The sequence below is a fragment of the Oryx dammah genome, unplaced genomic scaffold (assembly GCF_014754425.2).
Source record: "Oryx dammah isolate SB20612 unplaced genomic scaffold, SCBI_Odam_1.1 HiC_scaffold_18, whole genome shotgun sequence".
Classification (NCBI taxonomy): Eukaryota; Metazoa; Chordata; class Mammalia; order Artiodactyla; family Bovidae; genus Oryx; species Oryx dammah.
In genome coordinates, this window is record NW_024070202.1 from 73,696,421 (window position 1) to 73,722,896 (window position 26,476).

At 37.9% G+C, this 26,476-nt stretch overlaps 1 protein-coding gene across 1 annotated transcript in view; it reads left to right on the top strand.

The window, feature by feature from the left end:
• ZNF804B (zinc finger protein 804B) overlaps positions 1-26,237 on the top strand; it is a 562,747-nt gene extending 536,510 nt beyond the window's left edge. Inside the window, exons 3-4 of the mRNA XM_040259778.1 lie at positions 16,784-16,914; positions 22,548-26,237. Coding sequence (XP_040115712.1) covers positions 16,784-16,914; positions 22,548-26,211 — 3,795 coding nt within the window. The 3' untranslated portion in view covers positions 26,212-26,237. The remainder of the gene's footprint in view (positions 1-16,783; positions 16,915-22,547) is intronic.
• The last annotated feature ends 239 nt before the right edge of the window (positions 26,238-26,476 follow it).

The following is a 26,476-nucleotide window of genomic DNA, read 5'->3' on the forward strand; positions in this document are numbered from 1 at the left end:
TGTATTTTTAAAGACATAACGTTCAGTTCAGTCGCTCAGTCGTGTCCAACTCTGCGACCCCATGAATTGCAGCACGCCAGGCCTCCCTGTCCGTCACCAGCTCCCGGAGTTCCCTCAGACTCACGTCCATCGAGTCCCTGATGCCATCCAGCCATCTCATCCTCGGTCGTCCCCTTCTCCTCCTGCCCCCAATCCCTCCCAGCATCAGGGTCTTTTCCAATGAGTCAACTCTTCGCATGAGGTGTCCAAAGTACTGAAGTTTCAGCTTTAGCATCATTCCTTCCAAAGAAATCCGAGCGCTGATCTCCTTCAGAATGGACTGGTTGGATCTCCTTGTAATCCAAGGGACTCTTAAGAGTCTTCTCCAACACCACAGTTCAAACGCATCAATTCTTTGGCACTCAGCCTTCTTCACAGTCCAACTCTCACATCCATACGTGTAATCAAGTGGGTGTGGCTATATTCCAGTAATACTTCATCGACAAAGATGGGCTGAAGGCCAAATTTGACCCAGGGACCTAACTCTAACACTGTATACCTAAGTAGAAAGTCAATTCCAAACCTTCTTGAAAGAATTAGTAATTTTAAATTAAAGCCTTTATAATATTATGGAGTAAAAGGATTTGGAAATTTCTCACTATCCTGCATTGCTGTCAAATGCCTTAGATCTTGTAGAAGATAATTTTATATTTGAAGGAAGTTGTACTCTTAATTGAACACTAACTGTACTCATCTCTTTTGACATTTGGCAACTTCATTTGGGCAGACACTGCTGGTTAGCTACTCACTGACCATTCCACCCTCTTTCCTTATGACAAAATCCAGATTTGTATAAGGTATGGCCACACACCTCACTAAAATCTTGAATTTCTCATACCTCTTGCTTAAATGTCAATAGCATGTGACATCCTCTAGCAAATGAAATTGCAATGAAGTCTACTTGGTCCAGTTTCCAAAACACTGCTGTCTTTAAGATAAAAATAGTAGAGTCAGCTTTTATCCTTGGCTCTTCCAAAGCCTTTGACTGTGTGGATCACAATAAACTGTGGAAAATTCTGAAAGACATGAGAATACCAGGCCACCTGACCTGCCTTTTGAGAAACCTATATGCAGGGCAGGAAGCAACAGTTAGAACTGGACATGGAACAACAGACTGGATCCAAATAGGAAAAGGAGTACGTCAAGGCTGTTTATTGTCACCCTGCTTATTTAACTTCTATACAGAGTACATCATGAGAAACGCTGGACTGGAAGAAGCACAAGCTGGAATCAAGATTGCCAGGAGAAATATCAATAACCTCAGATATGCAGATGACACCACCCTTATGGCAGAAAGTGAAGATGAACTAAAAAGCCTCTTGATGAAAGTGAAAGAGGAGAGTGAAAAAGTTGACTTAAAGCTCAACATTCAGAAAACGAAGATCATGGCATCTGGTCCCATCACTTCATGGGAAATAGATGGGGAAACAGTGGAAACAGTGTCAGACTTTATTTTTGGGGGCTCTAAAATCACTGCAGATGGTGATTGCAGCCATGAAATTAAAAGACGCTTACTCCTTGGAAGGAAAGTTATGACCAACCTAGATAGCATATTCAAAAGCAGAGACAACTTTGCCAACAAAGGTCCATCTAGTCAAGGCTATGGTTTTTCCTGGGGTCATGTATGGATGTGAGAGTTGGACTGTGAAGAAAGCTGAGTGCCGAAGAATTGATGCTTGTGAACTGTGGTGTTGGAGAAGACTCTTGAGAGTCCCTTGGACTGCAAGGAGATCCAGACAGTCCATTTTGAAGGCGATCAGTCCTGGGTGTTCTTTGGAAGGAATGATGCTAAGGCTGAAATTCCAGTACTCTGGCCACCTCATGCGAAGAGTTGACTCATTGGAAAAGACTCTGATGCTGGGAGGGATTAGGGGCAGGAGGAGAAAGGGACGACCGAGGATGAGATGGCTGGATGGCATCATGGTCTCGATGGACGTGAGTTTGAGTGAACTCCGGGAGTTGGTGATGAACAGGGAGTCCTGGCGCGCTGCAGTTCATGGGGTCGCAGAGTCGGACACGACTGAGCGACTGAACTGAACTGAACTTCTTTCTTCTTTCTTGGAGAGCAATTCTGATAACTGATATTTCTCAAGTTTATTGCAACCAGGAGGATAAAGTTGATAAAACTTGATAGCTGAAAGAAGATTGGGCTGTGGACTTCTTTAAGAAGGCATAAGTACCATGGTTTGCTTTATATAGATTCTTGGTTAAGAGTGAAATAAAGTTCATTTGATTATGTCACTATAGCCAAGTTTCTGATACATATAGCTCACTCATTATTAACTGGTATCTGGTATCATGAGCTTTAAAACATAAACTCTATTTGTATGAGTCACATGATACAAAATTCAATTTTATACCAGAGTCTAATTTCATTGATTTCTCATGTCTGTTTCTATCTTTATTTTAATAGTTTCTTCTTAAAGACAGTTCTATTTCAGAAAAGCATTTAGACAGGGAATTGAAAAAAATCTCAGAAACACTTTCTCTGTGCTAAGACAATCTTAGTTTGCAGGTTTGTTCAGGTTAAATACTTTTGTCTGCAATATTCTCAGCAGGCATTGCTGACCCTAAACTAGAGTATGAAAGAGTGGGAGGATGAAGTGGAAACTGAAAGAGCTTTTAAAAATCAATATAATGCTAGGTTGTATAAGATGGCGAAATACAAGAAACTGCTCTTAAAGAAACAGCTGGAGAGCTGGGTCAGAGTGCAGTAGGTCAAGTTTTCTTTATGAACTGAACTAGGAGGAGTTGACCGTGGAGGCGTCACACAGCTGGGAAAGAAAGCTACAGAGCAGATAATAACTTGCTAAATAAAGATTGTGTCATGATGGAAACTGAGCAGTCTTCCAGGAGGGCAGAGGTTGTCCATGGGATTTCTTAAGATTTTCTTTTGAGACTCCTAGAACCTAGTGCAGAAACATTTATTTCCTAAAATGTCCCCAAAAGGAATGTGATTAATTCTCTTTATATTTAAAAATAGTTTCTTTTAATTCCTTGGTCTTCTACACATGTAACTGGGAGTGTTAGAAATAAAAATTAGCCTCACAAAAAAATCTCCATAATGATTTTTCTCTCAATACCCATCCTAACTCTCCTGATAACCAAAATCTCCTGATACCCATTCTAACTCTGTATTTTGATATTTGGAAGTATTTATAAAAGAAAGAGCTTTATAAAATATTTGAGCACTTTTTGGCATGAATATAAAATTTTTAAGAGAAATTATATGTAATTTCCAAAATAGACTATAATGTATGAAACATTCTGACACTTTCCAATATTTTTCTATGGAAGCAATTTTGAAACTTTGTTGCATGAAGAAAAATGTGTGGATTTTCCTGGTCTAGAATTGTTCTTTTGTTTCTCATATTGAGTTTATTTTCCATGGTCTAGGCTGCTATAGAATGCAAAAATGATTTTTTCTGAGGTCTTATTAACTAAGTATTAGTCTAATCCATGTTTACTCGATTTAATCTTTAATTAATGAATTTTCACTTGCTCATTTCAGAAATTGTAGATTTCTCCAAATCTGAACATACTATCTATAGATAGTTCATGGGAATTAATAGTATTCTAACGTGGCAGGTGTGTTCTTATCACACTGTGAACATCAGGAAGAGCAGAGATTGAAAGACCTTTAACTTCTCCTACAAAACCAGTATAAAAAGCAATTCCAGCACCCACTCACCAAAGTACTTCTTTTGTATTTCTGTCAATTATTTCACAACAGCAATTACTAGGGATATTTATATAGCATTGGCTATATTCCTACCTGATTTAGTGTGGCTTACAAAGGCATTACAAACCTTAGCTTTGGTTATGCCATGGTGCAGAAAATAAACCTTGCAATTAAACCAAATGAAAGTCTGTGCCTGTATCACTGCTGACTTGGATCCTGACCATACTATCTAGAGGATGGAAGGATCTGGGTAACTTCTCAGAAATAATGAGAACATTGCAGCCGTCCATTTGCTATTTGAAGACGGAATCATGGGCCTTGGAAGGGCATGGTTGGTTGCCTTGCTTGGGGCATATACTTTAATTTCCTAGTTATATGCTCCTCTGTAAGCTGTGGAAGTGTCCCAGGTTACTTTGAGTTAGAAAGAATATTATTTTCTGCATGAACCACATTTTCAGGTTGTCCTAGAACCTAGAAACATCCTATCCTAGCATTTGGACAGTGGTGTCTTCAGGCTTGGCTCTGTCTGTTCGGAACATCAGGTTCAGCCCATCAAAGAATCCAAATATGAGCATCTCCAGGTCCTAATTGTTGAAGCACTGTTGACTGAGTATCAGCAGTTAAATCTAGAGATTAGAAATTCATGTCCCAGCATGTGTAAGAAGAAACTTCCAGATTCTGTTAAGTATTTAACTTAGTGCTGGAATGTGAAGAAGTTTGAGACAGAGTATCTGCCCAGGTTCATTTCTTCTCAGCTTTTTTTAGCTTGCTCGTGGCATGACTGGTCCTTGGAGCAGGGAATCACATTGAGAGATTATGCTTAAATGTGTTCATTCCAGGGACCTCCTTCTGGTCAGTAGACTGAACTGTAGCTTCAAAAATGGGAGGATAGTGAATTACCCAGGGCTTCCTAGGTGGCCTCATGGTGAAGAATCTGCCTGCCAACGCAGGAGTTTCAGGAGATACAGGTTCCATCCCTTGGTCTGGAAGATTCCCTGGAGAAGGAAATGGCAACCCACTTCATATTCTTGCCTGGGAAATCCCATGGACAGAGGAGCCTGGTGGGCTACAGTCCTTAGGGCCTCAAAAAGTTGGACACGAATGAGCAACTGAGCACAGTGAATTCCCAGGTGCTCCAGACGGAGGAGCCTGGAAGGCTGCAGTCCATGGGGTCGCTGAGAGTTGGACACGACTCAGTGACTTCACTTTCACTTTTCACTTTCATGCATGGAGAAGGAAATGGCAACCCACTCCAGTGTTCTTGCCTGGAGAATCCTAGGGACGGCAGAGCCTGGTGGGCTGCCGTCTTTGGGGTCGCACAGAGTCGGACATGACTGAAGCGACTTAGCAGCAGTAGCAGCAGCAGCAGCAGCCAGTGCTTAGGACTCCACACTTCCACTGTAGAGAGCACAAGTTCAATCCCTGCTTGGGGAACTAAGATCCTCCATGCTGCATGGGGTGGCCAAAAAAATTTTTTTTAAATAAGGGCTTTTTAAAACAACAAAGGGACCTATATATATATCCCTATATATAGCACAGGGATCTATGTTCACTATCCTGTGATAAACCATAATGGAAAAGAACATGAAAAAAGAATTGTACATATATGTACAACTGAATCACTTTGCTGTACAACAGAAATTAACATAGCATTGCAAATCAACTATATGCCAAGAAAAATGTCTTAAAAATAAAATGGGAGACTTAAAAACAATGTTTTATTTTATTTCACTATCTGTATTTCTACAGCTTCTAGACCACAGTAGAAAATGATGACATGCAAAAAAAAAAACAGGAAATAAGGAAAGTCCCATTTCAACATGGAGAATTTTTTTGACACATACTACTTTTTACATAATTTAATTCTTATACCATGATCATATTGCTGTTCAAATTATATCCACTCCTGTTCTCAATTATTGTTTAACGATCTATAAATGTCTTCCAAATCATTTTGGTACAAAACATTTCAAGGCAATTAATTAAACATTTCAAGAATTTTAATTTCACAAAGTGGAACTGTTTTCAGTGTCTAGACTTTAAACTCTTCTCATTTTTCTTTACTCTAATGAAGATTAGACATCCTGTTTTCAAGTCACAGTTCTTTTCTTGGCCTCTTCTTTGATGTGGATCAAGTCATTTAACCTTCTATGTGTTTGATTCTTCATATCTAATATGACGTTAATCATTTTGACCTTTTGCATTGGGGTTTTGTTCTGCTGTGAAGAAAAACATTAATGTCTGCAAAGTGCCCTGGGATCTATGGAGAAGAGTCTAGAGATGGAAGGAATTATTCTATATCAGAGAGGAAAACGTAAATATGCTTGAATAAATTCATCTCACATGTGTGTTCTGCTTCATTGAAGGTGAACAGAGAGTGTTCACTGGAGTGGGATGCTGTTTGCAGGCATATTCTGACTCAGAAGCAATAATATTGGGAGTATTGCTATTCAAAACACATGGAAACACACTGCCCTGATCAATTTGCCTCTGTATTTATTCATAGCTGAATTCCACTTTTGCAATGCATGTGCCAAGAACTCTTGTTGGCAGGTAGGGAAGTAAAGACTGTTTAATTTGTGCTGTTAAAATGAACCTGAGAAAAAAATTAAATCACACATATTTCATAAAGGTATTTAAACAAGTTTACCTCCATAAGCCTTATTTTATTTATTGCTGAGAGAGATAAAATGCACTGTGAAAGTTGGAAAAGATACCTAAAAACTGTTGATACTTTTCTTTCTTTACCTTGACCTCTGCATTAGTCTTTTACTGCATTGCTTTTAACCTGGCCAAAGACCAAGTTAGGTGGCTGCCATTCAGGACCATGAAGGATATCTCTCTACCATTTCTCTTAAATTCCTTTGACAAATACAAGGATATGAACTGATGTCCCTGTTTTCCTTGAGAAAATATTAGACATCTGGTCTTTTACCCTCTTCCCTGATTGAGTTCTATTTTAATAGCAGTGGCCACAGGACTGGAAAAGGACAGTTTTCATTCCAATCCCAAAGAAAGGCAATGCCAAAGAATGCTCAAACCACCGCACAATTGCATTCATCTCACATGCTAGTAAGGTAATGCTCAAAATCTACCAAGCTAGGCTTCAGCAATATGTGAACCGTGAACTTCCTGATGTTCAAGCTAGTTTTAGAAAAGGTAGAGGAACCAGAGGACAAATTGCCAACATCTGCTGGACCATCAAAAAAGCAAGAGAGTTCCAGAAAAACATCTATTTCTGCTTTATTGACTATGCCAAAGCCTTTGACTGTGTGGATCACAATAAACTGTGGAAAATTCTGAAAGAGATGGGAATACCAGACCACCTGACCAGCCTCTTGAGAAACCTATATGCAGGGCAGGAAGCAACAGTTAGAACTGGACATGGAACAACAGACTGGTTCCAAATAGGAAAAGGAGTATGTCAAGGCTGTATATTGTCACCCTGCTTATATAACTTATATGCAGAGTACATCGTGAGAAACGCTGGGCAGGATGAAGCACAAGCTGGAATCAAGATTGCCGGGAGAAATATCAATAACCTCAGATATGCAGATGACACCATCCTTATGGCAGAAAGTGAAGATGAACTAAAAAGCCTCTTGATGAAAGTGAAAGAGGAGAGTGAAAAAGTTGACTTAAAGCTCAACATTCAGAAAATGAAGATCATGGCATCTGGTCCCATCACTTCATGGGAAATAGATGGGGAAACAGTGTCAGACTTTATTTTGGGGGGCTCCAAAATCACTGTGGATGGTGACCACAGCCATGAAATTAAAAGACGCTTACTCCTTGGAAGAAAAGTTATGACCAACCTAGATAGCATATTCAAAAGCAGAGACATTACTTTGCCGACTAAGGTCCATCTAGTCAAGGCTATGGTTTTTCCAGTGGTCATGTATGGATGTGAGAGTTGGACTGTGAAGAAGGCTGAGCACCGAAGAATTGATGCTTTTGAACTGTGGTGTTGGAGAAGCCTCTTGAGAGTCCCTTGGACTGCAAGGAGATCCAACCAGTCCATTCTGAAGGAGATCAGCCCTGGGATTTCTTTGGAGGGAATGATGCTGAAGCTGAAACTCCAGTACTTTGGCCACCTCATGGGAAGAGTTGACTCATTGGAAAAGACTCATGCTGGGAGGGATTGGGGGCAGGAGAAGGGGATGACAGAGGATGAGATGGCTGGATGGCATCAAGAACTCAATGGACGTGAGTCTGAGTGAACTCCGGGAGTTGGTGATGGACAGGGAGGCCTGGCATGCGCAATTCATGGGGTCGCAAAGAGTCGGACATGACTGAGCGACTGAACTGAACTGAACTGAAAAATTTAGACAAAATGATTATGTTTACAGTGCTTTATTTAAAATGTGTCTGGGACAGAGAAGCTCATCAAGATTAGGAGACCACCTGAGATGAGATTAAGGGGGTGCAAGCTGTGCACACACCCTAGACTTGACTTGCCAGAGATCCCACCCTTGAACCATTGTTATAAACTCCCTCATCAATTCTTTAAGCTTGAGGCACTTAGTGTTTCAGGCAGGCGTCAGCTATGTCCCCTTTTACCTGGAAAAGCAATAAAGCTATCCTTTTCTACTTAAAAATATGGGAGGAGCATTCAAATTTTAGCTAATTGGGCAGTGATAAAAGGTGAAGCATATTTGGGGTTTTTTTTTTTTTTTTTTTTCAAGAAAAATTGTTGTTGTTTAGTTGCCAAGTCATGTCCAACTCTTTGCGACTCCATGGTCTGCAGCATGCCAGGCTTCCCTGCCTTTCACTGGCCCCTGGCATTTGCTCAGACTTCTGTCCATTGAGTCAGTGATGCTATCCAGGCATCTTTTTCCCAATCATAAGACATGTCTATTCAGTGACAGCTTCTGAAAGGAAAAATTCAGTAGTGATATTAAACCTGAACAATCTGTTTGGCATAGATGTGATTTTGTGTTTACCCACAGACAAAACCATTTTATCTCTTACTTTGGCAGGTGTGGCCATGTCTCTTTAAACTCTTGGGCAATAGGTGGAAATTAAAGGCCAAGTTGAAATGTAATATGTACCAACTGTATCTACTGAACAGTTCAGTGGATTCTGTTGGCAAGAAAATTTAGCTTCCTACCAGCCTTCAGTTTAGTTCAGTTGCTCAGTCATGTTCAACTCTTTGCGACCCCATGGACTGTAGCATGCCAGGCCACCCTGTCCATCAACTCCTGGAGTTTACTCAAACTCATGTACATTGAGTTGGTGATGCCATCCAACCATCTCATCCTCTGCTGTCCCCTTCTCCTCCCGCCTTCAGTCTTCCCCAACATCAGGGTTTTTTCAAATGAGTCAGCTCTTTGCATCAAGTGGCCAAAGTATTGGAGTTTGAACTTCAACATCAGTCCTTCGAATGAACATTCAGGACTGATTTCCTTTAGGATGGACTGGTTGGATCTCCTTGCAGTCCAAGGCACTCACAAGAGTCTTCTCCAACACCACAGTTCAAAAGCATCAATTCTTCGGTGCTCAGCTTTCTTTATAGTCCAACTCTCACATCCATACATGACTACTGGAAAAATCATAGCTTTGACTCAATGGATCTTTGTTGGTAAAGTAATGTCTCTTTTTTTTAATATGCCTACCAGCCTTAGAAAGATCTCAATTTTTTTTTTTCTTCTCTAGGGTTATCCAGCTGTGAACCAAAGAACAGGCAGGACTTATCACCTAGCTATAATAGAGGAAGTTCTGTATTCTTTACCCAAAGGGATCTAACTTAATCCCTAGTAGCTGCTATCAGCATAAGGACATTTTCCATAATGTTTTACTTAACTCTAAAAACAGGCACATAAATGATCTCCTTGATGTTTGCAACAGCCTAGTGAACTTGTTCAGGGAAGGCAATGGCACCCCACTCCAGTACTCTTGCCTGGAAAATCCCATGGACGGAGGAGCCTGGTAGGCTGCAGTCCATGGGATCAGGAAGAGTCGGACATGACTGAAATGATTTAGCAGCAGCAGTGAACTTGTTAGGGACCTGCATCATCTCCACTGGGCAAATAAGGAAATTGTAATACAAAGAAACATATCCGATATCATTACTGTTCTATGACACACACATATGTATGATACATTCTGTTTGACAGAGAAATTTTGAGGAACACAAATTTTTAATTTTCATCACAAACAGACAGCTATCTGAAGGTTTAAAAGTAAAATGTTTTGTTTTGGTAGTGCAAATATGATATCCTCTATATTGGAAGGCAGTAGGATATCATAGGGCCTACTTGTTGGCTCAAATGGTAAAGTGTCTGCCTGCAATGCAGAAGACCTGGGTTCAATCCCTGGGATGGGAAGATCCCCTGGAGAAGGAAATGGCAACCCTCTCCAGTACACTTGACTGGAAAATCCCATGGACAGAGGAGCTTGGTAGGTTACACAGTCCATGGGGTCACAAAGAGTTGGACATGACTGAGCGATAGGTTCAAAAGGTTCTAATAACCAAGGGCAAAATTGAAATAAATGAAAGTTGCTCAGTCGTGTCCAATTCTTTGTGACCCCATGGACTGTAGCCTTCCCGGCTCCTTTGTCCATGGAATTCTTCCGGCAAAAACGCTGGAGTGGGTAGCCATTCCTTTCTCCAGGGGATCTTCCCAACCCAGGGATCAAACTCAGGTCTCATTGCAAACAGATTCTTTACCATCTGAGCCACCAGGGAAGCCCAAGAATACTGGGGTGGGTAGCCTATCCCTTCTCCAGGGAAGCTTCCTGACCCAGGGATAGAACCAAGGTCTCTTGCATTGCAGGTGGATTCTTTACCAGCTGAGCTCCCAGAGAAGGCCAAGGGCAAGTTTCAAATAAAATTTATCAAGGAAAAGTTTGACAACAAATCAGTGCTTTAATCCTAAATTTATTATTTTCTTCAGTAGTTACATATGATCTTGGATTCACAGAAAATAAAAATATTTCCATGAAACATTATAAATTATTCAACACAAGATGAGAAATGTACTCAACATGCTTCCCTTTTCTGTCCTCTCCTTTAGAAAAGGTTCCACCCACTGACCTTGTAAAACTGTACAGATGTCTTAATCATCATTATGGTTACTATTTCTGATGTCATTTTTTTTTTTGTGTATATATATATATATATATATATCCATCCATTGTTTTTTGAAGATATATATATATATATATATATATATCCATCTACCTGTTAGTATTTTCCTTTTGTCCAATGATATTCTTTAACATTTCTTATCATGTGGTTTTCTGCTGTTGAATTCTTTCAGATTTTAGTGTTTGATATCATCTCTATTTCACACTTTTTTAAGGATATGTTCACTGGGTCTGGAATTTTATTTTTAAAAGCTTTAAATTTTCTTTCAGAAATTTGAAAATGTTGCTCCATTATATCCTCAATTGCTTGTTTCTAATGGGAATTCTGCCATCCTCATATTCGTTCTTCTGTACAGAAATATGTCTTTTCTCTCTGGATACTTTTTTAAAATTTTCACTTTTTTCCTGGCTTTGAAAATTTTCATTATGCTGATCCTTGGTGTAGTTGTCTTCACATCACTTGTGCTTGAAGTTTTTTTAGGGGAGAGGGGAGAGAATCTGTGTATTTATAGTTTTCAGAAAATGTGAAATATTATCACCCACTGTATTTTCAAATATCCCCTCCTCTTTCTTCAGAGACTCCAACCACACATTTGTCCACTGTCTCTTTTCTACTTTTTTGAATATATGGTATGCAGTTATAACTGTCTTAATATACTTTTCTGCCAATTCTAGCATCTGTGTCAGTTCTGTATTGGTTTTGATTGGTTGACTTCCTCATTTTTGGATGTGTTTTCTCACTTCTTTGCATGCCTAAAAATCTTTGATTAGGTGTCATTTATTTTTCCTTGTTTGTGAAAGTTTATATTTTTATAAATATTCTTGAGTTTGGTTCTGAAATGCAGTTTAGTTGCTTAGAATCAGATTTATACTTTTAGCTTTGATAAAATGATAAAAATCATTTCTTAGGCAAATGTAAAGTAGTGCTCAATATGTGGCTAATTATTTTCTGCTAAAGCAAGACTCCCTGAATTCTCTACTCAGTGTCCCAAGAGCTTTTCCAATTTTGTTGGCAACAACAGGCACTATTTCTGGTTCTATATGAATGCTGGGCATTGTTTCCTTTAGTTATTTAAGGTGGTTATTTTCTTGGCCTGGCATAGTTGTCTTACACACATGTAGTATTGATGAGTATGCTGAAATTTGAAGGGCCCCTTTTGCAGAACTCTGCAGGGATTTCCTTGTGTAGTCTTGAGCGCTCAGCTTTGGCCAAGACAAGACTGTGACTTCAGGTCATTTTCTAGTTTTCTGTGTTCATTAAAAATATTTTAGCTTTGCTGATTTCCTCAACACAGCAATTCTCCATCCCCACCTCCCAGTCCATCTTAACATTTCCTGTATGCTTCTAAAGCAACTTGTCCACTCTTTCTTTTTTTAATATAAATTTATTTATTTTAATTGGAGGTTAATTACTTTACAATATTGTATTGGTTTTGCCATACATCAACATGAATCCACTAGAGGTATACACGTGTTCCCCATCCTGAACGCCCCTCCCTCCTCCCTCCTCGTACCATCCCTCTGGGTCATCTCAGTGCACCAGCCCCAAGCATCTCAAACCATATTATAAAAATATCTGTTCACTTGTTTCTCCCTTGAGGGAAAGGTAGTTGATTTGTGCATTTCTATATCTGCAGTATATAGTAGAAATTAACAGTACTTTTTGTAGGATGAATGAGACAAAATTCTCAATCATCTCTGTAACTCAGAAATAGGAGTACAATATTGGAATCTGAAAGGCTATTGAAAGAATCAGGTATACTTGGAAATTTCAAACAAGATTTGAATAATGGGATTCATCAGATGTTGTGAGTAAATGAGAACAGGTTTCCTTTCATAGGCTATTCAGGTTTTATATCCTAGTAATATCAAATATTGTTTGGTAGTTTAAGCATTATTTGGCATTGCCTTTCTTAGCGATTGGAATGAAAACCAATCTTTTCCAGTCCTGTGGCCACTGCTGAGTTTTCCAAATTTGCTGGCATATTGAGTGCAGCACTTTCACAGCATCATCTTTCAGGATTTGAAATAGCTCAACTGTAATTCCATCACCTCCACTAGCTTTGTTTGTACTGATGCTTTCTAAGGCCCAATTGACTTCGCATTCCAGGATGTCTGGCTCTAGGTGAGTGATCACATCATTATTATCTGGGTCATGAAGCTCTTTTTTGTACAGTCTCCTGTGTATTCTTGCCACTTTTTCTTAATATCTTCTTCTTCTGTTAGGTCCATACCACTTCTGTCCTTTATCGAGCACATATTTGCATGAAATGTTCCCTTGGTATCTCTAATTTTCTTGAAGAGATCTCTAGTCTTTCCCATTCTGTTGTTTTCCTCTATTTCTTATCACTGATCACTGAGGAAGGTTTTCTTATCTCTCCTTGCTATACTTTGGAACTCTGCATTCAAATGTTTATATCTTTCCTTTTCTCCTTTGCTTTTCACTTCCCTTCTTTTCACAGCTATTTGTAAGGCCTCCTCAGACAGCCATTTTGCTTTTGTGCATTTTTTTTCTATGGGGATGTTCTTGATCCCTGTCTCCTGTACAATGTCACGAACATCTGTCCATACTTGCCTAAGAAAGGCAATGCCAAAGAATGCACAAACTACCACACAATTGCACTCATCTCACACTCTAGTAAAGTAGTGCTCAAAATTCTCCAAGCCAGGCTTCAGCAATACGTGAACCATGAAATTCCAGAGGTTCAAGCTGGTTTTCGAAAAGGCAGAGGAACCAGAGATCAAATTGCCAACATCTGCTGGATCATGGAAAAAGCAAGAGAGTTCTAGAAAAACATCTATTTCTGCTTTATTGACTATGCCAAAGCCTTTGACTGTGTGGATCACAAGAAACTGTGGAAAATTCTGAAAGGGATGGGAATACCAGACCACCTAACCTGCCTCTTGAGAAACCTGTATGCAGGTCAGGAAGCAACAGTTAGAACTGGACATGGAACAACAGACTGGTTCCAAATAGGAAAAGGAGTACGTCAAGGCTGTATATTGTCCCCCTGCTTATTTAACTTGTATGCAGAGTACATCATGAGAAATGCTGGACTGGAAGAAACACAAGCTGGAATCAAGATTGCCAGGAGAAATATCAATCACCTCAGATATGCAGATGACACCACCCTTATGGCAGAAAGTGAAGAGGAACTAAAAAGCCTCTTGATGAAAGTGAAAGAGGAGAGTGAAAAAGTTGACTTAAAGCTCAACATTCAGAAAATGAAGATCATGGCATCTGGTCCCATCACTTCATGGGAAATAGATGGGCAAACAGTAGAAACAGTGTCAGACTTTATTTTGGGGGGCTCCAAAATCACTGCAGATGGTGATTGCAGCCATGAAATTAAAAGACACTTACTCCTTGGAAGGAAAGTTATGACCAACCTAGATAGCATATTAAAAAGCAGACACATTACTTTTCCAACAAATTCCGTCTAGTCAAGGCTATGGTTTTCCCAGTGGTCATTTATGGATGTGAGATTTGGACTGTGAAGAAAGCTGAGCACCAAAGAATTGATGCTTTTGAACTGTGGTGTTGGAGAAGACTCTTGAGAGTCCCTTGGACTGCAAGGAGATCCAACCAGTTCATCGTAAAGGAGATCAGTCCTGGGTGTTCTTTGGAAGGACTGATGCTGAACCTGAAACTCCAATACTTCGGCCACCTCATGAGAAGAGTTGACTCATTGGAAAAGACCCTGATACTGGGAGGGATTGGGGGCAGGAGGAGAAGGGGATGGCAGAGGAGGAGATGGCTGGATGGCATCATGGACTCGATGGACGTGAGTCTGAGGGAACTCCGGGAGCTGGTGATGGACAGGGAGGCCTGGCGTGCTGTGATTCATGGGGTCACAAAGCGTTGGACACGACTGAGCGAGTGAACTGAACTGAATATCAAATATTAAATAAATATATCATAGCATATTTTATGTTCAGTAATAATTGAGAGTAAAGAATAAAATAGATCCCTTTCCTCTTATTAAAGTAGCCACGGTCTCTCTTTCACTCAGTTGAACTGCATTCTCTGTGGTCTCTTATATTATGCTGGGCAATTTCCAAAATGTCTTTGCTCATAAGATAACTAAACCCAGTAACTAGATAATTATGCATATGGGGGCTGAGGAGGTGAGAGTAGGAGGGTAAGTAGAAATGGGGATTTTTATAAGCCTCTCAAGTCTTCTGACCAAGGCTCTAAGGTTTAGGTCTTACAGCTCTAGAGTGTTATCAGCTCTAGAGAGTTGTTGATCCTTTTTTTTTTTCCCCTGATAACACATGGCAAATAGCAAAGTCGCTCAGTCGTGTCCCACTCTTTGTGACCCCATGGACAGTAGCCAACCAGGCTCTTCCATCCATGGGATTTTCCAGGCAAGAATACTGGAGTGGGTTGCCATTTCCTTCTCCAGGGGATCTTCCCAACCCAGGGATCGAACCCTGGTCTCCTGCATTGTAGGCAGATGCTTTACCATCTGAGCCACCAGGGGATAACACATGGGCCATAATTTTATTTTTTGAAGTCTCCTGTTTTTTAAAAGGCCCTGAAGCATTTGTCAAAAACCAAATTTAGGTTGACTCTGCTTTTCTCTCTGTGGTTGTTTCTAGTTCTGTGAAACTCTTGCTCTTTCTACTCAGAATATTTTCTTTGAGAGAGTATTCTGTTTCCCTCCTTAAACACTTAGCCTGGGAACAGTGATTTGACTACAATCTCCTCTGAACATGTTCCCTTTCAAAAAGGAAACTAATGATCATTAAAGGTCTTGGTCCTTATTCTATAGGTGAGAAATAGTCTACCATAATATAATTGCCTCTTTTGCCTTTCCTGGAAAATGTCTTTTTATACTTTATTTGGGAAATAAACACAGATTAAATGACACAGATTTCAGGCAGTTTAAAATCATTTGATATGGGTTAAGAGGGCTACTCTTTAAATATACTCTTAAATCAGGATTAAGCTCCAAACTTCAAGATGCTCATTTAATTGTGGCTGTATCTCAATTTGTTCATTATCATTAGGCTTCCCTAGTGGCTCACGTGGTAAAAGAATCTGCCTGCAATGTGGGAGATTCACGTGGTAAAAGAATCTGCCTGCAATGTGGGAGATCTGGATTCAATCCCTGGGTTGGGAAGATCCCCTGGAGGAGGGCATGTCAACCCACTGCAGTATTCTTGCCTGGAGAATCCCCATGGACAGAGGAGCCTAGCGGGATATAGTCCATGGGGTTGCAAAGAGTTGGACACAACTGAGCGACTAAGCACAATGGCATATTCTGAAGTAGTGATCCAAACAGATAATGAGTAGCATTCAGTCTTCACATAAGGCAATTCTTTTAGAGACAAGATTAATTAAAAGAAGTTGTAGGCCAAACCTCTATCCTGAATTTAAATCCCTGACCTATTCTTGTCCTCCTGGATACAATATAGAAATCAGAGTTGGATAAATATCTCCATGAGAGAAAAAAATGAATTAAGAATTGCAGTTAGAGCAAATCTTACACAATAACAGATTTCTTTACTGAAATAAGCTCATTTTACCCAGTGTATTTCATCCCAGCAATTTTCAGGAATAAGAGTAGTTATGTTTTATAAGTGAGAGAGCTGGTGACATTGCATGGAAGTAAGTGCATTGCATAACTTTCTCTCCCTTTATACCCATTCATATATTGCACAGTGTCCTCCACTTATGTTTTCACAGGCACAGAGATGATTGCAATTACATACCCAGGGTGGTCCTGGTAAGGACTGGGGTCCAGCTTTGCAGTACAATTCTGTAGTGATTGTGCAAGCTTTGATAAACATCCCAGTTGACAACTAAGTTGATCTTGGAGCAGAGTAGAGAATTGATGGAGAAGGTGCTTCCCTATCCAGAAAGTAACCTCTGTACCCTGGACTGAGTTTAATAATGAAGCTTTTGGATGGAAAAGAGATATATTACTTATTCATAGCATTCTTTCTGTTTTACTTCTTTGTCCACAGAGACTGAAAGAATTAAAGCAACGTGAATTTGCTCGAAATGTAGCTTCCAAGTCATGGAAAGATGAAAAGAAACAAGAAAAAGCACTTAAACGACTTCATCAGCTGGCTGAGTTAAGGCAACAGTCTGAATGGTAAGAATTCAAGGTGCCTCAGATGGTTCAAAACTCTCTTCAGCTTCTCAGGAAATTTCAATGATATATTTTTTTGGTTCTCTAAACAATGTAAACAAATTATAATTAATCAACAGATATATCTGAAGGTACATATTCCTAATAGCTAAAGGGTTATAAATTAATGAGTTTGACATCTTGGTTTATTCTTGCCTAATATTGTTAATGTGTTCTTTAATGAAACGATCCAGGAATGATTCTAATATACAGGCATTTATTGTATCCAGGTGATTTATATATATCTTATGTGTCTCTATAGTGCTTCACAGTTATTTTGTCTTGTAATGTTAATTTTTAAAAAATCATAAGTAACAATGCATCTTCTGGGAGAGGAAATAAATCTGTACATTCCTCTGTACACACCTAAAACTAGAATAAATGGTACTATCATTGTCGGTATGACAAACAAGACATAACTAATGCAGTTAAATTTACCACATGGTGCCATTTAAATTGATAATTGTAACAAGCATTACACTGATACATTCTTGTAGCTGAAAAATAGCAGTTTTACATGAGCTTAAAACTCCTGAATGTTTTGTAGTAAGGAGATTATTACCTGGAGCTCAATTACATTTGCAGATTGTGATTTGTGTTCATATGAATCATAATGTAGAACACTAATGTAGCTAATTAATGTAGCTGACAGCAAGCTGGTGAATTGTGACATTTGCAGTTCTGTGCCAAAATTTAAACTCCTATTGTTTAAATGAGAAACAATATACAGTAAACTTGGGAGTGAATGACTCAATTATAATAGCATAAAATATTAGATCTCATATTTACTTTTAAGAAAATATTTTTTAGGATCAATTTTGAATTAAGTTTCAGTTAGCATTCACCTTGAAAGTACTCAAGTATTTTTGTCACTATTTAGAATATTTTAATTTGCTTATAAAGATATAAAAAGATAATATTAAAAAATAAGTGAGAAATTTGTTATAAAGAAAAAAACAATAAAGGTTAGAAGACCATGTGTCCAGAGGTGAGGTTAATACGAAAATGCATATTTTTAGGGCACATGCAATCACAGAAACAGGACACATAACTGGTACTGAGCTTATTACTTGTCAACACAATAAAGATCAAACATATTGTCAATAAGATATCAGACAGTATATCTTGTCAAAGCAGGGCTTAGAAGGAAAAATCTAATGGTCATTAGGATGGTATGTACGAGATAATTGAGGGAATGTGTTAATTCCTGGATGATTAATTATGAAGTACAAAAAGTCAAATTATAAAAGCAGGGCAAGTCTCACTGTAGAGAGACCCTTTAGATAGGTTCTTTAAAGTCACACAACAATAAAAATAGAAGTAGTCTTAATTTACAGAATTTTGATTCTTTTGTTATTATGAAAGTTGTCACACTTCTACATTTCTCCTCACTCATTCCTTATTTTCTTTTGGAAGTAAACAAAGGATCAGAGGAGCCTTGATGGTGAGGACAATGATGGTGATAATGCTTTTATTTAAAAGTTCTAAGTATACAGTTATCTAGGAAGTGTCTTGAAAATTAAAATAAATGATAAACTCTATTGGGGTTGAGCTGCCTTTGGAAATCTTAATAACTAAATGAAAACAAAACTAGGCATTTTCTTCCATAGAGTAGTTAGGCGCTCTGGGTCCCAATTTGATCATATTGTGAGGAAATGATAGGTGTTCAGCTTCCCAGATACAGATCTTGGAACTAGAAAAATTACTTCATTTTTTTTTTTTTCTGTTACCCACCATCTGCCCTCCAGACAATTGTTCTCTCAGATTAGTAGCCACTTGCCCTAAGGGAGGTCTGTTCATAGCATTATTAAATATTTTCATTTTGGCAACTGAATTGACAAGTGAAAAAAGTCATCTGTGTTACTTCTCCTCGAATAACCCTTCTTTGTCCTTTGTTCTCATAATGAGGGCTTCTGAGTAAGATGACATAGATAACAGAATTCTTCCATGACCCTATGGAGAGGAGAGATGAATTTACAGGTAGTAAGAATATTTGAATAAGATTAATTTAAAAAAATGATAGCAGAACGTTGTTAATGAATCTTATAAAGGGCCGTCAACCTTAGTGACCTCTTAGGTAGATCGACACAACATGATTCTTCAGTAAAACTAATTCTCTTATTGGGAGAGGAAAGAGATTCACTCTGTTCATAAATTTCTACTATGTATAAGTCTAATGCATCTTGATATGGACATTTTTTTTTTTTTCAAATTTTAAAAGTTGTGATCATTGCTTCTGAGAGTATGACATTCTTTATATAAGAGCTGGATAATGTAGAACATTAGGAAATTACATCACTTAAAGAAATCATGTTATTTTGATATGCTTTGCTTCCTATTTGAAAAGTGTACTTTTTGCCCAGGAGAGAATTAAATTATGCATGTGCTGAGTTATCAAGCATTGGATTTGGGAGAACTATTGAAATGGAAAAATCCATTAATAAGAACTAAAGGGTAACTAATGTCATTTCAAAATTATAAATAAAAATAATTAGGTAAAAATACAGAAATAAACTAAAAATTATTCTAGAGAAGAGAGTGAAATTGTAAATGGGAGTATGACAGCAAAGATTAAACCTTTAATCATATCACAAGGCATAAACTTGAATTTAAATAATAAAATTTAAAATAATCATAAAGATAAAAAACTAGAATCTTCAAAAGTAATAAAAATAAATTAGATTTAAGGTCTAGGAAATTAAATTTTATAAAGCAATGAGATAAAAAGTTTAAATCATAAATATAAGAAATAGATTTGAATAATGATGAAATGTTAACATTGTGAAAATATAATCATAAATGTATATTGAATTATAAAGTGAGAACAGAATAAGGACAAGAAGAGCAGAATGTAACACATAAGAGAAAAGAAGCTTAAACATATTTGGAATACTACAAAAGGAAGAAGCTTTTATACATATTAGAAAGATAAATGGTGAAGTGAAACAGCAATATAGAAAAGAATATTTTAGACTAACATAAAGAAAGAAAATGCATGAAACAATGCCAGAATAATAAGCAAAACCATTATTAAGGAAAAAGAGAATATAAAAAATAGTCCAGTATCTACATCATAATGTAATAATTCAAGAAAGGAGATCAATGTGATGAATAAGAGAAAAGTTTTCATTATGAAATTGTTACTGTAAGGAGCAGACCCTTTAAAATATTTTCCAAATTTAGTTTTCCACAATATTCATGAATACAACTCTAAAGTTACAGGCATTATTAGTTCATGGAAAAAGTGCAGTCTGAAATTATTAAAGACTGGTAACTAAAATTATTGTTTGTAAAACAAAATCCATATGAATATAATAAACAACAGATTGGACATTGAAAAATATTGAATCCATAAAATAGAAATTAAAAACAAATTTTTCTGAACTAGAACAAGAGACTAAAAGAAGTAGAGTATTAATATAAGTAATAGGACCAAAGCATATAGTCATGAGAGCAAATAAATTTAATGTATAAATTCTAGGATAAGATACTAGGACAGGGAAGGGCAATAATCAGATAAATCAGAGAAGAAAATGTATCTGAGCTGAAGAAGTTGAATTATAAGTTCTCAGAAATGCTGGAAAAAATTAACCAAAAGAAATCAACTTGTAACTATAGCTTGGTAAAGTGAGACATACACATAATTATTTGTATGTATTAAGTATAACAAAATACATATACATATATGTACATGTGAGTGTGAAAGTGAAATTTGCTCAATCGTGTCCAACTCTGTGATCCCGTGGACTATAGCCCATGGAATTCTCCAGATCAGAATGCTGGAGTGGGTAACCTTTCCCTTCTCCAGGGGATCTTCCCAGTCCAGGGATCAAACCCAAGTCTCCTGTATTGCAGGCAGATTCTTTACCAGCTGAGCCACTGAGAAGCCCAAGAATACTGGAGTGGGTAGCCTGTCCCTTCTCCAGCAGATCTTCCCAACCCAGGAATCAAACTGGGGTCTCCTGTATTGCAGGTGGATTCTTTACCAACTGAGCTATCAGGGAAGCCCCACATATATGTATATGTATATATATAATAAAATATATACATGTAAATTATGTATATATACATAATTCATTGTTTGAAATAAGCATAACAAAATATGTATACATAAAAAGGAAAATTAATAAAATCATGCAAATACACAAGTGGATTTGTTTCAATATGAATAAAAGTAGGCTAATTAAATATGTCTCTATAATATTAAACATATAACGACAGTGAAGGAAAGCAATAAAATTTGGTGAACACAAGGAATGTCATGACACCAGAATTCTATGGCAGTTGATCAAATAGTTAAGTAAAAGCAATAAGAAAGAATTTGTCAGAACAAAGGCTAGGAAAGGACTCCTCCCCATTAGAATTTATGCTACATGTGAAAAAGATATCTGTTATTTTAGTACTATTTGCTCAAGCAATAAATGACTGCATAAAAATGAAGTAAAAATCTAAAATAGGAAAAGGCCAACAAAGCATGTCCAAAAGTGTGGAGGGAAAATAAAAAAGAAAAAGAAAACCAGCTCAAAACCAACAAGCAAAGCAGCTGAAAGCAAGTCATCTCAAAGCAAGTAAAAGGAAAACAAAGCCAGCTCACAATGATGCAATTTGTATTGCTTTCCCCTGCAATAAAATTTGTTTTGTAGTAGGTGTTTCACAGAATATTAGAGAAAATTTTAATCTAAAGAGTTTCATCTATTTTATGTATCACCCTTTCTAGTTTCTGATTGAATTGGTAGTCAAGCTCAAAAGAATAATCTTTAAAAATCTGTCAAAAGATAAAACATATATATGCAAAAAAAGATAAAATGAAAATATTTTGACGAGTAAGAAGCTAAAAAAAGGGTTTCAGACTAATTGAAGACATTGAGGTGGCATGTAAAAATGTGTTACTTTCTTAGAATTGATCAAACTAGTGACAAGTCATAAAGATAGAACTAATTACCCTGTTTCATAAGAAAACAAACATGAAGGGATTTTAAGACTGAGGAAACAAAAATTATATAGTGCTTGAACTTGGCATCACCAACTCAATGAACATGAGTTTGAGAAGCTCCGGGAGTTGGTGATGGACAGGGAAGCCTGGCCTGCTGCAGTCCATGGGGTCGCAAAGAGTCTAACATGACTGAGCGACTGAATTGAACTGAACTTTAAACTAAAAAAGTGAATAAAATAGATAGGTTTATGCTTCGGAACTGACTTTCATTTCCTTTTTTTTTTCCTATTTAAGTGAAGGCACTGATTGGAAAACTCTTTGCAAAATAAGGTTTAATCTATATTCCAAAGAATTAGTAGTCTCTGGGGGACGTATTGTGATATAAATACAATGCTTTATTTTCTTTAGCAGCACTAACATAAGATATTCACTTGCTATTGCTTTTTGCTAATTTCAAAAAAACTGACTTAAGCAAAGCATTTTAGAAATAGCTACTATAAAACATAGAGATACTGTTACATAAATGCAGTGAAATTGTTATATTGCAATAGACATACTTCAAAAATAGTATCAGAACCCATCATCATACACTATGAAATGTTCATATACAGATAAGATTTCAAATTTGATGTCTTAATTGTTTAAATATTTGTTTTATTTACAGTGTTTCTGGAAATGGACCAGCATACAAAGCCCCCAAAGTAGCTATAGAAAAACAACTTCAGCAAGGAATTTTCCCAGTTAAGAATGGTAGAAAGATAACATGCATGAAGAATGCTCTTCTCCTTAAAGGAAAGAATCTCTCCAGAAGCATTGCCGATAAGCAGCGGTCCACCACAGCAAATCGACACCAGTTGCAAACAGACCGACGTCGTTTGTTTGGAAATAGGGTACCACAAACATCCTCAGATCTCAGCAATGCAAATCATAGGACGGGAGTGTCATTTTCTTTTTCCAAAAAAGTGCATCTAAAATTAGAATCTTCAGCATCAGTTTTCAGTGAGAACACAGAAGAAACCCACGATTGTAATAAGTCACCCATCTACAAAACAAAATCAGCTGCAGAGAAATGCATGTGCTGCAGGTTTGCAAATGAAGATACACATCTCACTAAGGAAAAAGATATAAACATCTCGTCAAACCATCTGGAAAGTATTTTACACAATACCCTCTCCATAAACTCTCAAATTTTGCAAGACAAGAATGACTTTGTTGATGAAATGCTGGAAAGTTCTATTGGCATTCATGCTTCATTCAGTAAATCTAACATTCATCTTTCAGATGTAGATTTTATTCCTTCCAGCAGAGCAAAGGAAACTAGAAACACATTGAAGAACACTTCAGAAAACCACATTAATCACTCATGCCAAGCCAATGTTTCCTCTAGCCCAACAAACATTTACAAGCATAGTGATGCCAGGATATTTGAATGTCTGAATGAGTTTCCATCAATAGAGCCAAGCGAACAAAGCAGTTCAGTTCATCTGAATCCCAACTCCAGAAAGGAGAAGAGAGAAAAATCGTTAGATAAAACAGAAAGAGTTAGCAGAAATGCACAAAGTTTTATAAGAGAAGCATATCCCCATGAAGTGAAGTCCAAAGCATTGCCTTTTCTCCATGTAAAAAGCAAGGATGGCCACACCACTCTCCAATGGCCAACAGAACTTCTTCTCTTTACAAAAACAGAGCCCTGTATCTCCTATGGCTGCAACCCATTATATTTTGATTTTAAGCTTTCTCGAAACACAAAGGATTGCCGTGATCCAGAGGATTTAAAAACAGAATTGCAGAAAGAGCCCTCAGAAATGAAGACTACAATGAAGAATCAAGTCTCAGGTTTAATTAAAGACCAACAAAAGTTAATCCCAGAAGATAATCGGTCTCTGAAACCAAAGATGAGGATAGCTAATCCAGATTGGGAAAATTTCCAGAGGAAATATAATTTGGGCTGCAACAATTCTGAGCCCAGTATGAGTGAACGTAATTTTAGTGCAAGCGATTTGGAAATGAAAAATCCTGAAGTGCCTGCTTACCTTGATATCTCTCTAAAGAATTGTGTAGGAAACAATAAAAATGGTGGTAATGAACTTCAAGAACCTTCAAGGGCCCATTGGCAAAGCTGCCAAAGGGTACTTCTAAATGATGCAAACGAGGGCCTGTCTTGTTCTCCTTGCATCTCTAGGACGAAAAAGCATAAACTGATTTCTTGTGATCCTCATTTGGATGTTGAAGAAGGGAATCAGTTCACCTGGAAGTCTAGTCCTTACCCAGTAAGGGATCACAGTGACCATGGGAAGGATTTCAGTGTGATTTTGAATAGTAACTACATCAGTATGACCAGCGGGGTTTCTGGATGTGGAAGAGCAAGTTACAAGATAAGTTCTCCAAAGGTGTCTCTGAATAGATGTTCTAGCCCTTCAGACACATCCCATGTCAGTACATCCAGCTTGAGAAGTTCTTATTCCAATCATGGGTCCAGTGGACATGATAGAGGTAATTTGCTCTACTTTTGCAAACGAGAACATAACTCAGTTGAAAGGCACAAACGGAAACGCCAAAAGCACAGTTGTCTCTGCTTGTCTGATGAGCTAGCAAAGAGTGACTGCCCACAGTCTGAAACCGAAAGAGGCAGGAGCTGCAAATTGTGGGAATCAATTAAAAACAAAAAATATTCAAAACATGCTTATGGTCATTGCAGAGAAAAACATAAACTGGGCAAAAATCAACAATTTTCATGGCAAAAATCCAGAAGAATCACCCAGTGTGATTTTAGCTCACAGGTTTCTTGTGCTGGAAATGGTGAAAATCCATCTAATTGCCAGGGACCTCAGCACAGCAGATTGGGCTCTCACTCAAGAGAGAAAATGTATTATTCAAATAAAAGTAAAAGGAATCAACAGTCTTTGGACAGCCCTCATATTTGTGATCTGGGAAAAGTAAAACCCATGCAATGTAACTCTGGGAATATCAGCTACCTTCTAAGGAACTGTTCAAGAAGCCCTTCAGATACCACAGAGTTGAACCCTATAGAAGGAGAGAGGACCACCCTGACAGCCAAAAGCCTTTTAGAAAGAGTACAAGCCAAGAAATGTCAGGAACAATCAATTCAGTTTGAGATCTCATCAAACAGCTGTAAAAATGAATCAGAGACTCTTTCACAAATCCAATGTGTAATTCCATTTACACCACCAGGCTGTAACAGACCTTCATTGCCTTTGCCTGAAAAAACACCAAACAAAAGCAGAAGAAGAAAGGATAAAGGCAGTGCAATGCAAAGAACTATTGATAAAAACAAAGTCAAAAGTTCCCCGACAAATGATTTTACTGTTTTAGTGGGCACTGATTGTGATAATCATCTTTCTAAAGGTATAATTCATGTAGTAGCAGAATCTCACTCACCAAGCATGAAAAAGAACCCGACAACAAAAGAACAACCAAAATCATTAATTAGTGACGTCCAACCTTCTATTCAAAGCTGTGACCCAGTACCAAATGGTTTTCCTGGTGCTTTTCCATCTAATAGATATAGTGGTATTACTGATTCAATGGAGACCAAAGAGAACGACATGAATCTAGACCTACAGGATGGAAGCATGCAAATGAATCAGACAGAGGGGAATATAAACTCTTACTATGACAAAACTATGCAGAAGCATGACAAAGCAGCAGATGACTTAGAAGTGGGTCATAAATCTCTCTCTCCTCCATTAATTCAACAGCCCATAACATTTTCTCCTGATGAAATAGATAAATATAAGCTCCTACAGCTACAAGCCCAGCAGCATATGCAGAAACAGCTCCTATCAAAGCATCTTCGAGTTTTGCCTGCCGCAGGGCCCGCCGCTTTTTCTTCGGCCTCCACTGTACAGACAGTTCCAGGTTACCAGCAGGCTTCTATAACCACCATCCACCACACCTTCCTGCAGCATATTGTTTCTGCTTCCATAAATGCCCATAACGGTCATCTCCCTATAGCTCATCTACATCCTCTTTCCCAGCCGCGTTTTAATCCATTCACATGTTCACCTTTGACCCCAACCGTCATCCCTGCACACCCCACTTTCTTAGCAGGTCATCCCCTGCATTTAGTCACCACTGCTCCCTTCCACCCATCTCACATAACATTTCAGCCCTTGCCCCCTGCAGCATTTATCCCCACCTTGTTTGGCCCTCACTTCAACCCAGCTACAACTTCTATCATCCACTTGAATCCTCTAATTCAACCAGTGTTTCAAGGTCAAGATCTTTGCCATCATTCTTGCTCCAGTCAGATGCAACCATTAAATGGAGTGAAAGAGGCCTTAAATGTGTCAGCTCGCTTGAACTAAAAGCCCTTCTTCTGGATAAATAAAACAAATTGTCAGTACCTACAAAATGATGTATTTAAAGTGGTCTGATTATTATTATATTTAAAAGGGTGGTGCCAATGCAAAAAATGTGACCAATATAGAGATGTAAACTGAATTGCCAATATTGTAATAGAAGAATTATAAGAATCTCTTAGTTTGCTAAAATTAATTAGACAAATTTAATGTAATTTGATAGAAAGGCAGAGGGGTATTTTTGGATGAGTTCTCATGTAATGTGAAACAA